The 13,695-nt window shown below is 53.6% G+C and overlaps 1 protein-coding gene across 4 annotated transcripts in view; it reads left to right on the plus strand.

Annotated features, from left to right (window-relative positions):
• Positions 1–13,695, plus strand: part of CDK5RAP2 (CDK5 regulatory subunit associated protein 2) — a 176,535-nt gene that overhangs the window by 124,554 nt on the left and 38,286 nt on the right. For 3 of the 4 annotated variants that reach the window (XM_061163293.1, XM_061163294.1, XM_061163296.1), the window contains 4 exons: positions 358–589; positions 3,685–3,807; positions 7,326–7,902; positions 9,915–10,147. In XM_061163293.1, coding sequence (XP_061019276.1) covers positions 358–589; positions 3,685–3,807; positions 7,326–7,902; positions 9,915–10,147 — 1,165 coding nt within the window. The remainder of the gene's footprint in view (positions 1–357; positions 590–3,684; positions 3,808–7,325; positions 7,903–9,914; positions 10,148–13,695) is intronic. The other variant, XM_061163297.1, reaches the window with a different exon arrangement.

Raw genomic sequence — 13,695 nt, forward strand, 5'->3', positions numbered from 1 at the left:
ATGAGGACACAGATGAGGAGCTTTCCCAGAAGCTCCTTCTGGGGAATGTTGCCCAGAAGATTGTGTTGGGAAAAGGTTGCCGTACAGAAAGCGTCTGGAACATGCAGAAGACGGCAGGCCGGCACCAGAGGGTGTCGAGGGGGATGAGCTTGGCCCTTGTCAGTCAGAGGGGGGGACCTCTGGAGGCTGAGGGGTTCAGAAGGGGGACCTGCTGAGACACAAGCTCTGTGGGCTGGGGGTAAGCACAGAGGCTGTGGCCCGACAGCCGCTTTGATCCTGTTGTCTGAGGTCAGCACGAGCGGGTCGACTGTACGGCCAGGCGAGGTGCGGTCATTGTTCACCCGGGTGTGCTTTCAGGATGCGAAGAAGTCGCGCCTGCCTGTCCTGATAAAACCATCGCAATCGCTGGGAAGCGTGTGCCGGCCCCCTGCCTCCCAGGAGGTGGTGGCCCACCTGCAGGCCGAGCTCCTGAAGCTGCAGGGGGAGCTGAAGGAGCTGAAAATCCGCAACAAGCAGCTTCACCAGAAGTTAATTCTGGTGGAAGCAATGACAGAGGGGCGGCCAGCGCCAGAGGAAGCGCTCCCGAAAGGTAAGCCCCAACGAAAACGTGTCCTCTGCGAGAAGATGGACGGCCCGACAGCACGGCCCAAAATGTCAGCCGTGTTGTTTGGAATTGCAATAGGTTGGAGGATAAATTTCCTGAGTTGCAGTGACTGATCTTGACTTGACAAATACACAGTCAAGGGGACACAGTCAGGAAAGCACATCCATTGTTTTCCTGTGTTCTGGAGGGGTGGAGGGGGACGGGTCGTGCTCCCAGGCCTTGCAAGGTCACGCTCCCTTCACTTGAGATTGTCTCGAGGGCTCCAGTCGTGGCGTGACTTGAATCTGGGTTGTTTTTCTCCACCCCATCCCCCCTCCACCGGCACCATCTGTGGAGGCCTCAGTCGTCTTTGCAGCATTCTCTGAAAGGCTGGGTCACAATTGTTTGGGTTCTTCAGGGTTAATTGCAAACTCTGCTGACCTTATGGCTTCTAGAATTTACCTGCCTCCCTACTCCCTTGGAACCTGCTGTCTCTGCCCTCCTGGGAGCTCCCCAGATAGCCCTTGGGGTACAGAGTCTTGGGCTGAGACCCCTAGACTCAGAGGGAGACCCCAGGACGGTCCCCAGCCCAAGACAGTGGTGTGTGGACACGTTGCCCCTTTGAGACTGAGGAAAGCTGAGGGCCCTCTCACAGAGCAAGCAGGGGAGCGCGTGCAGCAGCATCCGTCATCTTCAGAGTGTTCCTGAAGCCTAGGAGCACTTGTGCTGGCTCCTGATTTTGAACTTCTGCTGTGAGCGGATGACACCAGCACACAGTAGCAAGAACAGTGATCTTTTATGTAGTTAATCAGAAGGGACGTATCGGATCCTCCTGTGTGCCGGGCACCAGAGAGATGGTGAACGTAAGAGACCCAGCCTGGGTCCAGCTTATATATCACAGGGGGAGGAAGAAAATACACTGTGAGCAGCACTTGCTCCTTGGAAGAAAAGCTATGACAAACCTAGACAGCATATTAAAAAGCAGAGACATTACTTTGCCGACAAAGGTCCGTCTAGTCAAAGCTATGGTTTTTCCACTGGTCATGTGTGGATGTGAGAGTTGGGCTATAAAGAAGGCTGAGTGCTGAAGAATTGATGCTTTCGAACTATGGTGTTGGAGAAGACTCTTGAGAGTCCCTTAGACTGCAAAGAGATCAAACCAGTCCATCCTGAAAGAAATCAACCTTGAATGTTCATTGGAAGAACTGATGCTGAATCTGAAGCTCCAATACTTTGGCCACCTGATGTGAACAGTGGACTCATTGGGAAAAGATCCTGATGCTGGGAAAGATAGAAGGCAGGAGGAGAATGGGATGACAGAGGATGAGACGGTTGGATGGCATCAGTGACTCGATGGACATGAGTTTGAATGAACTCTGGGAGATGGTAAAGGAGAGGGAAGCCAGAGGTGCTGCAGTCCATGGGGTCACAGAGTCGGACATGACTGACTGAACAACCGCAACGTCTGCAGGAAGGCGGGGTCAGCAGTGGGGTAATCTCATAGCATGAGCTGCAAAGCCAGAGTTCTTAGAGAAGAGAGACCGTCTGGAAGTTTCAGAGGTGAGCAAAGGCACTCAGCGTTTCTAGGCCCACGGTACAAGGGCGGAAGGAAAGATGCACCCACTCTTGGAGAGCCTGCTGGAGAAGCAGTGTTTGCCAAGGGACCCTGCAGGCCGACGTGGACGGTTGCCCCCGCGCGGTTCAGGGCTGGGAGGGGGCCGGGGGCCTCTGCCTGCCTGTGGCAGCAAATACAGTCCAATGAGCGCCCCTCACCGCCTGAGCCGCGCTGTCCACGTTACACACGTGGTCTCACTGAGTCCTCCTCCCGGTCCTGTGAGCGGGCACACTCGTTGCTCCCACCTGATGGCTGAGGCAGCCGTTTCAGAGATAAAGGGGCTTGGCTCCGGTCACACTGTGGGCTGGCATCCCAGCCCAGGTGGGAACTCGCTGCCTGGTTTCAGAGCCTCTACTTTACCCCCAGTGTGTCCCAGAGCCTCGGGTACGATACTGCGTGTGTGGATTTTATGATGATCTGTAGCCAACAGTATCTTCCATTTGATTTTAGTTTCTCTTGGGTTTGAGGCTTCCCAGGTGGCTCAGTGGTAAAGAATCCACCTCCCAATGCAGGAGACTGGGTTTGACCCCTGGGTTGGGAAGATCCCCTGGAGAAGGCAGTGGCAACCCACTCCAGTATTCTTGCCTGGAGAGTCCCATGGACGAGGGGCCTGGAGGGCTACAGTCCATGGGGTCGCAAAAGTTGTGACTTAGCGACAAAACAGCAGTGTCTTGGCTTTAGCACAGTTGAGGTTTTAAGATTGGCCTCCGTTGAAGTAGGCCTTTGGTAGGATGGCTCTTCCTTCCCCCCTTCCTTTCCCAGAGTCCTTCGTCCATCCATCCATCTGTCCATCCACCCACCTACCCATCCGCACAGGCATCTATTCACACAGTCAGGGAACGTTCTCCAGGCACCTGCTGTTTCTGGCTGCCTGCACGCAGTGGAGGAGAGAAGGGAAGGAGAGGCAGTCCCTGCCTTCTGAGGGTAACCTGTCCAGGGGAGCTGGGACACATAATTAAGTGCATCAGGGGCGGCGGGAGTGGGGCCGCCCTGGGGAGGAAGGAGACGCGCTGAGTCACAAGGGTCCTGGCACCTGGCCCGGGGCTTGCCATTTGCCCTGAATGACGTTCTGATTTCTTGCTGAGGCCCGGGGGTGCCTCGGCCAGGTGCTACTTCGGCAGCTGCCCGGCGGGCCCTGGGGGCCTCTCTTCTTGGGAAGGATGGGCATAAGTCTGTAGAATTCATTTTCTCACTCATGGTTTTTCGTCGCTTCTTGGGAAGGGTGGGCATAAGTCTGTAGAATTCATTTTCTCACTCATGGTTTTTTGAGAGCCTGGGCTTAAACCATTTCAGACAAGCTGCAGTATATTTATGCTTTTTATGTCCTGTTATGGCAGCTCGATAGATTAATTTTATCTTATAAATTGCATTTGGCCTCCCCAGTGTTTTTATTCTCCCTGTTGTATCTTTGTGTTCTTCGTAGTTGCTTGGCTAAGTTTCAAGCCCAGAGTTTTACTTTGCTCTCTCTCTCTGCGGATGCCTGTAGCCCAGCGTCTTGTGGGGGCAGCCTACCAGGACCGCCCCGGAAAGCAGGAAGGACTGGAAGCTACGCCCCGCATCTGGAGAGACAAGGAACGGGACAGCGATCCGCAGGCCGCCCACGAGCCCGGTCAGCATTCGTCCTTGGTGCCTACTGCGGTGTGCCAGGCACCGTTTGGGGGTTTCATGTATAAATGAGGACTTAGCCCCGCAGCGGGCATCTTAGGGCATCTTCACTGTCCCCGTTAACACAGGAGGAGGCAGGTTGGGGTTTTGAAAGAGAACTGGTCCAGGGCCACTCGGCTGGTAGGTAGGTGGGCAAGTCATGGCTGGCTAGGTGTCTGTCTGAGCGGACAGTCCGTTTGTCTGACACTTTTCTGCACTTTTCAGCCTCAGCGGACACAGCCCTGCCCAGGCTCTGGGGAGACCCTGGGCTGTGGGCCCCATTCCCAGTGGCGTACGCTTCCCGAGGCCTCCAGTCAGGGTGCTGATGACATGCTCACGGGCTTCCTAGGGCCCTGGGCTTTGAGGAGAAAGCCTCTCTCCCGGGTAATCGAGTGCCCCTTAGCTGAATTGTAGGGAGGTCTGGATCTTCGGTGTTCCCTATAGTGTAAATCAGTGGCCCTGGGGGCCTCTACTGGATGGCAAAGAGATTCAGTTATGCACAGAAACATCCTTTGTTACATTCTTTTCCGTTGTGGTTTATCACAGAATACGGGGTGCAGTTCCCCGTGTTGCACTCAGGACCTTGTGTTGATCCACTCTGAATGCCACAGTTTGCATCCTCAGCCCCGAGCTCCCCGTCCAGCCCGCTCCCTGCCCCTCCTCCCTGGCACCCACGGGTCTGTTCTCTGCCTGCGAGTCTTTCTGTTTCGCAGATCGGTTCATTTCTGCTGCATTTTGGATTCCACGTATGAGTGCCATCACCGGGTGTCCGTCCGTCTTTCTGACTCACTCACTCAGGGTGATAATCTTCAGCTGTGCCCATGTTGCCGCCAGCGGCGGCCTTTCGTTCCTTTCACGGCTGCGTCGTGTTCCATTGTGTATACGCACCACGTCTTCTTTACCCGTCTGCCGACAGACATGTAGGTTTTCTCCTTGCTTTGGCTACTGTGAATACTGCTCTGCAGTGATTTTTAAATGAAAAAAAAATCCTGCTTTGGAACCTTATCAAGAGCTCCTGAGCAGAGACTGCAGAGCCGCGTGGCCGTGCTGATGCTGGGCTGTGAGGCTCGCTATGTACTGGCCCAGGTGCTCAGAAGTCAGCCCTTGCCCCTGTGAAGTCACAAAATGCTGTAGATGAGGGGCATTTCTGAAGTCAGAATTTTGAGTATCAAGTGTCTAAAGGAGGTGCAAGGAGCCGAGTTTAAACTGGTTGTGTAAGTGGGAACGTGAGGATGATACTTCCTAGCTATGAGCATGTGTTTGTGTGTATATGTGCATGTCTAAGCAGCAGAGGTGGCCACAGTCTGTATCACAAAAGGACATTTGTACGGGGCTTCCATTTGTCTTTGCCTCACGATTACTTACTGAAAGTCATCAGAACTGATCTTTATTCCCCTGAGTGAACATCACTTCCTGCCATGAAATTCCATTATCAGGAGGTTGGTAGAGCAAAGCTATTTCTTTTCCTTGGAGTGTGACTCATAGGAAAAAAGCCTTGTTAGGCTTTCTCCCTCTGTCTCTCTCATACACGTTCAGCCAGCAGGACTCCCCAAGTCCCTTCTCTGCCCCAGTCGCTGGGCCAGACACTGGAGAAGCAGAGGTGAATGACATGGTCTCCACCCTGAAGGCCCTCAGAGCTAGTGATTATAACACATTTTGTGCAGTAAAAAGGCTCTGGTAGGAATGCTTCCTTGAGGTCACGTAGCAGTGGCTTTCTAAAATTCCCAAGTTTATTTTATGGTATTTGCATCGTGAGCAGAGACAAGAATGGGCTTAAAGCCACGCGGGGCAGCTGCAGGACCCAGAAATTGGAATAGCCGGCCTGGCAAGGGTGGGGTGTGCCTTTCCTTCTGCGTGGTCTCCTCGGTCATCTCAGCCGATGTATCCTGCTGCCTTGCCCATGTTTCCCCGAGTCCACCAGCCTTTGCTCACGTGTCTCCTGGAGTAGACGTCCTCTCCCATCTTTGAACACCTTCAGGAAAGCAAAGCATGTTCATGTTGGTTGGTCTCCTTCACTACTACGTGCCAGGCATTTAGCCTTTTTGCAGATACTGTCCCATTGGACACTGAAGACAAAAGCAGAATACGTGGTGCTCTCTCCACTTTGCAGAGGAAGCCTCTGAGGCTCAGAGAGGCTAAGGCGCTTGCCTAAAGTCACACAGCCATTAAGCGGTTAGACCCTTAGTGTGAAACCAGATCTGGTGAATTTCAGAGATGGATTTTTCTCCTATATTCTGCTGCCTCTTACGTTTTCAGACAGCTGCTTGTACTGAGCTGAGCTTTCCCTTGGACAGCAGGCAGTGTGGCATGTGGTTAAGGACAGATGCTCTAGACTTAGGCCTGAGCTTGAAGCCTTACAACAACAAATGAGATCCCTGTGGGGAGACCGAAGCTCTGGGCAGTGAGTTCTCACCTAAGTCCATGCAGCCAGCAAGGAGCCAAGCTGGGTGTGAGCCCTCTTCTCTCTGTCTTCAAAGCTGTGATTTCTTCTGCAGCACCACTGTGCCTCCCACAGGAGTTTGGCCACAAACATGGGGATTTAAACCAACTGTAAGGAGATGTTTCCTGGCAGGATTATGAGTCAGCCAAATGACTCCTCGCTGTAGGAGACCTCGTGGTGTCTCCCAGAAGCTGGTAGACATGGAAATGAGGTGATGACTCTCATCTGCCGTGGATTTTAGACCTGCTCGTCTCTGATGTGACTTCATTATTTCTCCAGTGTTTGTCAGCCCTTCCTTCACGTCTGGGCCGGGCTGGGTGCTGTACAAGGCACTGAGCACGCGGAGATGAAAGGCCAGTTCCTGCGGGGAAGGAGCACGCAGTCCAGTAAGGGAGGGGCAGCCAGCAACTAACTGCTGTGTGAATAAGTGAGGAAGCCAGATGTCCGTCCTGTGCTGGCGCCCGGCATGTGATAACGCCTGTTGTGGGTGTTGCGTATCAGGTGCCGTGGAAGCGCGGTGGGGAGTGACTGTTCTGCATAGTTTTAACGTGGGCTCACAGAGGAAGGACAGTCAGATTTGGGTGTTGAAGGATGAGCAGGAGCTCGTTGGGAGGGAGTAAAGTAGGCGGCCAAGGGGGGACAGCACGTGCGAAGCGGGGAGGCGCGAGCAGCCTGCTGGGCAGGGAGCGATGGTTACTTTAGTAGGGGGTCTGCGTAGGCGGTGGCTGAGCGTGTCCCTGCAAAGGTTGCCTGGAACCCGGTCACGGAGGGCCTCAGATACCGTGAGAAGTTTGGATTTAATCCTCCAGATGGTGGGGGGTGGGTGAGTTATAGGTGGGGGTGGGTGGTTATCATGGTGGAATTCACTCTTTAGCACAGTCGCTCTGAGGAGGAGGCTGAATTGAGAGGGAAGAGGGAAGGACTGGAGCCAGAGGGGTTTGGAGGAGGCTCCGCAGTGTCTCTGCTCGGCGGGGTTGTGAGCCGGGGCAGGGGGCTGGATTGCAGCAGTGGAGAGACTGACGTGAACGTGGTTTGATTTTCAGGCCCTGAAGTTTACCAGCCAGATGACCCTGCCGTCTTGCCACCAGCTGACGGGAACCCCTCTGAAGACTTCCCAGGCCCCCCGTCAGCAGCTACAAACTTGAGTGCCAACAGTCAGTTTTCCACGAAGGTCAGCGTGGCTGGGACCGACCCGCTGGAGAACACTGATAGCTCAGACGATAAAGAAAACTTGGAACGGAGACTCTGTGACCTGGAGACGGAGCTCGAGGGCTACCGGAGCTTCATCCTGCAGCTGCAGAAGCACTCCCGGTTCAGTGAGGCTGTCATCACGGTCTTGTGTGGGACGGAAGGGGCCCAGGACGGCTTGAGCAAGTCCAAGGGCAGTGCCGACGAGGAAGAAATGACCTTCTCGAGTTTGCGCCAGGTCCGTTACGTGAAACACGTGAAGATCCTCCACCCCCTGGCCCCAAAGATGGTGGACGGCGGGACGCTGGAGAGCCTCGGACAGCAGCTGGTGGGCCAGGAGTATGAGCTGCAGAAGGAGCAGAATTTGAACATGGAACTTTTCGGTGGAATCCATAACCTGCAGAATAAGATCAGAGACCTCTCGCCCTCCAGGTATGTCCCACCGCTGCCTTCTCCCATGGGTAAGCCTGCAGTTCCCCAACGTTGCCACCAGGCGAGCGCCCCTGAACTGGAAAGGGGGTGCCAGGGAATCCTTCACGGCCCGGCCGAGGCAGTTGCTCCTTGGAAAAGACCCTGGTGCTGGGAAGAATTGAAGGCAAAAGGAGCAGGGGGCGGCAGAGGACGAGATGGTGAGATCACATCACCAACTCAGTGGACCTGAATTTGAGCAAACTCCAGGAGATACTGGAGGACAGGGAAGCCTGGTGTGCTGCAGCCCGTGGGGTCTCAAACAGTCGGACATGACTTAGCAACTGCACAGCAGTGACAATAAGGCAGCTAGGCCTTTGGGGACGCGACACGCGAGGCCACAGAAGCTGGCGGTGTATGGGCTCGGCCTGCGCCTTCTGAAGTTGGCCGAGCAGGTCTTCTCCTCGGGTCTGGGATGCGGGTGAAGGTTTTAGACCAGTCACCTGGTGAGTTATGGTACATTTGCTAAATGGCAGTGTTTACTCCTGACCCTGTTAATTAATGGCTTTTACTGTCCTGCAGGGGAGGGTTGGGGGGTGGTGACACTGAAACTGCTGTCCTAGGCAGGGTGGAAAGAAAATAAATATTTTCCATATCTCTACCCTTTAAGGTCATCTCAGAGAAATAAGCCTGTGTTGAAAGAGAAGAATTCTTGGGTCGGGAAGATATGTTTTATGGGTGTAGAGATACACAGTTTGCTTCATGAGATATGACAAACATGGGATCATTTCTACAGTTGACCTTCACTCGTCACTAATTTGAGACGGACACGTTGTTCGGAACTGTCAGGAGCCAGAGTGCATTTTTCCAGGCTTCCCACACGGTGTGATTGAGGGCAGCTGGTGTTTGTCGAAAGGCGGTGGTGTCAGACCGCAGGTTTTGCACCGTTCTAGCTGAGTCCTCGCAGTCACCTGAGAGGGAGGTGATCTTAGACCGTGTGTTTGTAGACGAGGAGGTGTGCGACCGAGAAGGCGGCCTGGGAGGGTTGGCGGAGCGGGCTGGTCCACCCGCGGTGCCCCGCGCCAATGCCTGGGTTTCTTCTCGTTCGTTAAACTGGCCCCGTCTGCAGGTTGTGGTCACGTGACCACTTGGCGCTCACCTGGGCTCAAAGGTGGTCACTGGCCATCCTTTCAAGGAATGTAGTGAAGCGGAGGGTCAGGGTCTCTGCCCGGCCACTCTGGGGGCAGCGTCTTGCGGCCACAGTCGGTAAGGAGAGAAGACAGAGCCAGGGTTTCCTCCGCTTCTGCTTTTCCCGGTGTTGACGGATACTTGCAGGTTTGCACGGGAAAAGACAGATGGGGTGCCTGGAGGCTGTGATGCCGAGTTTAGTTAGGCTTTGAAGGCGGAACCCTATTTGAGTCACAAACCTTCACCGTTTCACTGACTTTGCCGTCTCTAAGAGGCAGTTTTCTCTCCTGTAAAGGGAGATATTCATGCATTTGTTAGGAGATTGTGAGGAATGGATAACTTACAAAAAACACCTACGTCCGTGGCTGACAGGTCATAGTTCCTCTGTGAATGGTAGTCATGATTATAATCATCTTGTGACCCTTCCCTCGAGAGCAGAGACTCCTGTTTTTGTCTTCCCGCCTTACAGTTTCCTTTTTGTTCTTCCTGCGAATTTGTGCTGGGTCCCCTGCCCGTTGGTGCGCTCGTTTCTATAAATTCCGGGCGGTGTTTTTAAACAGTGAGTGGAGACTTAATTGTCCTCCCGAGCCCTTGCCAATCTGTACTTTAATTGGGGGCGTCATAAAGGTTAAAAGTATTGAGAAGAACCTCTGTTGCAGCGTTTGTTGGCTGTTTTGAAATTGAAAGAGTCGCAACCTTGCGTAGTTGAGGTTGTTCTGAAAGTATAGATACTTGTACGGCTGCGGGCTTTTCAGAATCCTGCTTTGTCAGTTTTCCAATTAGTGTGAAGGTCACAGAAATTCAGTTCTGAAACGGGTGCCAGCGTTTCCTTTTCCCTCCTGTATCAGGTACGATGCGTTAGTTCAGGCCCAAGCCAGGGAACTCTCCCTTCAGCGACAGCAGATAAAGGACAGCCGCAGCATCTGCGTCGTCTATCGTCAGCACGTGAACACCATGATCCAGGCGTTTGAGGAGCTGCTGCAGGCCAGCGACGTGGACCGCTGCGTGGCCGAGGGCTTCCAGGAGCAGCTGCACCAGTGCGCGGAGCTGCTGGGGCGGCTGGAGAGGCTGTTTCTCAAGGGTGAGTGAGGCGCGGCCTGCGAGTCCTCGGGTGGGCCAGGCACCGGTCCAGCACCCCTCGGAGGGGCCTGGGGGGAGCTGGCTCTTTGACCCCCCCCTTCCGCCCCCTGCCCTGGCGGGGTGACGGCAGAACCCCACTGGCCGCTTCCTGCCGGCGGCCACTGCCCTGTGGTTGGCAGTCTGCCCTGTCCCAGACCCGGGGTCCCCTGGAGGGGCCTCAGGGGCCAGGCTGGGAAGGCATGGCCACGTGGTTGCCAGTTCCTCTGAATCTTCAAGAGAAGATAGAAACCCAGGTTTGACAGGTAAAGACTCACGGATCTTAAATGCTGGCAGCAGCAGACAAACAAAGCAAACAAGAAAACCCAAACTTTAACGGGTTAAAAACATATTTAAGCATCAGAGATGGTCTGAGGAAGGATGAAAGAAAACCTTTGCCAAACATTTGCTATGTGCTAGGTACTTTAATAGGTGTTCTTGCATTACAATTCAAAAATAATAATTTGCATTTTTTTGAGACTACAGCAGACATCATTCATATAGTTCAGTTCAGTCGCTCAGTCGTGTCCGACTCTTAGCAACCCCATGGACCACAGCACACCAGGCTTCCCTGTCCATCACCAACCCCCAGAGTCCACCCAAACCCATGTCCATTGAGTCGGTGATGCCATCTAACCATCTCATCTTCTGTCGTCCCCTTCTCCTCCCGCCCTCTATCTTTCCTCGCATCAGGGTCTTTTCAAATGAGTCAGCTCTTCGCATCGTGGCCAAAGTATTGTAGTTTCAGCTTCAACATCAGTCCTTCCAATGAACATCCAGTACTGATCTCCTTTAGGATGGACTGGTTGGATCTCCTTGCAGTCCAAGGGACTCTCAAGAGTCTTCTCCAACATCACAGTTCAAAAGCATCAATTCTTCGGCACTCAGCTTTCTTTATAGTCCAACTCTCACATCCATACATGACCACTGGAAAAACTATAACCTTGACTAGATGGACCTTTGTTGACAAAGTAATGTCTTTGCTTTTTAATATATTGTCTAGGTTGGTCATAACTTTCCTTCCAAGGAGTAAGCGTCTTTCTATTTCATGGCTGCAGTCACCATCTGCAGTGATTTTGGAGCCCCCCAAAATAAAGTCAGCCACTGTTCCCACTGTTTTCCCATCTGTTTGCCATGAAGTTCTGCCGTGTGTAGTCTATCATTCTCTCTCTCTAGGTCGACACATACATACATGTAAACACACACGCATACCTCACTGATAATCTTGAGAGGAGCGGGGATGTGGTTGGCACCTCCTCCTTGGGGAACTCCCCTCCCTGACTCCTCGGTGGACACCATTCAGAGTCAGTTCTCCCGCCCCCCCCCCCCCCCCACCCCGGGTGCCCCTCTGAATCCTGCCTTCAGTATGTGTTCCAGGTCAGCCAGCCCTACTGTCTAACGGCCGCCGAGGCTCTGGCTGACTGCCTGCTGCTCTTTGGGCTGGCTGTGGCCCCCTCTGCCCTAGCCTCTGTGCATCCACCCTGGGCCCGAAGGAGTCCGTTTCTGCTGTGGTCAGAGTGGTCTTCACACAGTCAGGTCACGACTGCTCTCTGCCCAAAATCGGAGGCTTTCCTTCGTGAGCCGTTGGGTCCAGTTAGGTCCAGGATGGAGGCCTTGCACGGTGCTCTTGGCTCGCCTGGAGTCCTGAGCGCTGAGTCCTGTACTTGTGAGCTGGGGGCTCACTCTCAGGATAGGTGGTTTCCGTGAGGAGCTCGGCCTTACCAGGGAGGAGCCTCGACCTGACCCAGTCTTTTTGCCTTCGTGCAGACACACAGGTGGTTCACAAGGGTCCACGTGTTCAGTGAGATGCCGAGATAGGATGCGGGGTTCAGTGAGATGCCGAGATAGGATGCGGGGTAGTTTGCCTTCTGGGCCCAGGAAGTGTTGTTTTCTCCATTTCTAAAAAGGGCCCAACACCTTAGGCACGTCCCAGGCCCATTGTCTACTGCCAGCTCTCAGGACCCCGTAGGGCCAGAGCGCAGGAACACTTGACTATTCCCAGCTTACACGAAATCGCCTGTCTTCTGGCTAAGACTTTGCAAATAAGCTAGCTTCCATTTTGCTGTCGGAGTGATCAGTGGGTCCTCAAGATAGAGCTGTGTCTCCCTGGCCCGAGGCCCTGTCTGTCTGTCTCCCTCCTTCCTCCCAGCCCTCTGCCTGGGAGCAGGAGGCCGGGAGGAAGTGCCTCTGGCACCAGACACCCGCCCTCCTGCAACTTTCACCTCCCCTTGATTTATTTTTTAGTTATTTACCTTGACAAGCCCAAGGAGATCTATCTCACTTGTTTCCTATGGGTTTCTGCTTCCAGAGGAAGCAGAAGCGTTTCGGGCCTAACAGAGAACACAAACACAATGCTTAATTCTCCTCGACGAAAGGCAGAAAGGTCTCAGGAACCTCTCTGCAGCCCTTTTTCTTAGAGAATGATATGTAGCCGCGGTGGGTCTTTCTGGGCTGCCATCTGAAGAGTCTGGCTCCTGAATTATGAAACGAGCCCACCATAAAGTAATTTTATATTTGTGGTAGTTGCATAGCATGAGTTCTTAAAAAATTTAAATATAGTCTTTTTTTTTATTATTAATACAAAGCAGTACTCGTTTATTGTGGAATAACAGATAAGCGAATGCTCCTGTAATTGCATCATTTATACAGCAAAACATGAACACCCTGGAGTGTATGCTTTCCAGACCTCTTTTATCCATGTGTGTGTTTTGGGTGGAAGTAGGACAGTTTGCAGCCTCTCCCTTTGTTCAAGTATACAGGATAAATGTTAAGCTACATTGTAAGTTTTAGGGGCTGCAGAGCGTTCTTTCCTGTGAAGGCTCTGTAATTAATCATTCCCCATTCAGGGAACATTTAGGTTGTCTCCAGTTTAGGGCTGTGATGAAGGACCGATGGATTGGAGTCTTTGTGCATATCCTTGCTCTTTCTTTTATGATATTTAACTGGTAGCACCCAAGAAGCAGCGTGGTAGCGTGCATCCTTAAGAGCTCTGGGAGGATTCAAGATTATGAAAGCGGCTGGTGTCCCACCCGGCCAGTAGGGGGAGCTCAGCAGGGGACAGCGGTGACTTCTGGGGGCGTATTTTGCTTCTTTAGAGCAGGAGCTCCTGGAAGTTGCGGGGCGGGGGCGTGGGGGGCGGTCTTGTCCTGTCCTGGCCTCCCGACCTAGGAAAGGGCCAGACGTGCAGTGCCCGGTCAGGACCTGCTGCTGCTGGGGGTCTTACACGGTACGGACCTGATCTGGGGTACCCGTGGGTGAAAGGCCGCCCGCCTCTGTCTGGCACGCGTCCTTGAGCTTGGAGGGGGCACCTGTGGGCTCTGATGGGGAGGCTTCCAGGAGGGAAGGACGCGGGAGCTCAGCCCCGCGTGTTGGGTGGGTTCATGGGTGGGTAGTGGGGGTGGGGGCATGCCAGCTCTGGTTGGCTTCGTGAGCCAGGCTATCCGTTAGAGTATCCGTGGAGTGCTCCTGAGTAGTCCTGAAATCTGCCCTCTGCCTGGCCCTCGAGCCTCTCCT

The sequence above is a fragment of the Dama dama genome, chromosome 16 (genome assembly GCF_033118175.1).
Source record: "Dama dama isolate Ldn47 chromosome 16, ASM3311817v1, whole genome shotgun sequence".
Classification (NCBI taxonomy): domain Eukaryota; kingdom Metazoa; phylum Chordata; class Mammalia; order Artiodactyla; family Cervidae; genus Dama; species Dama dama.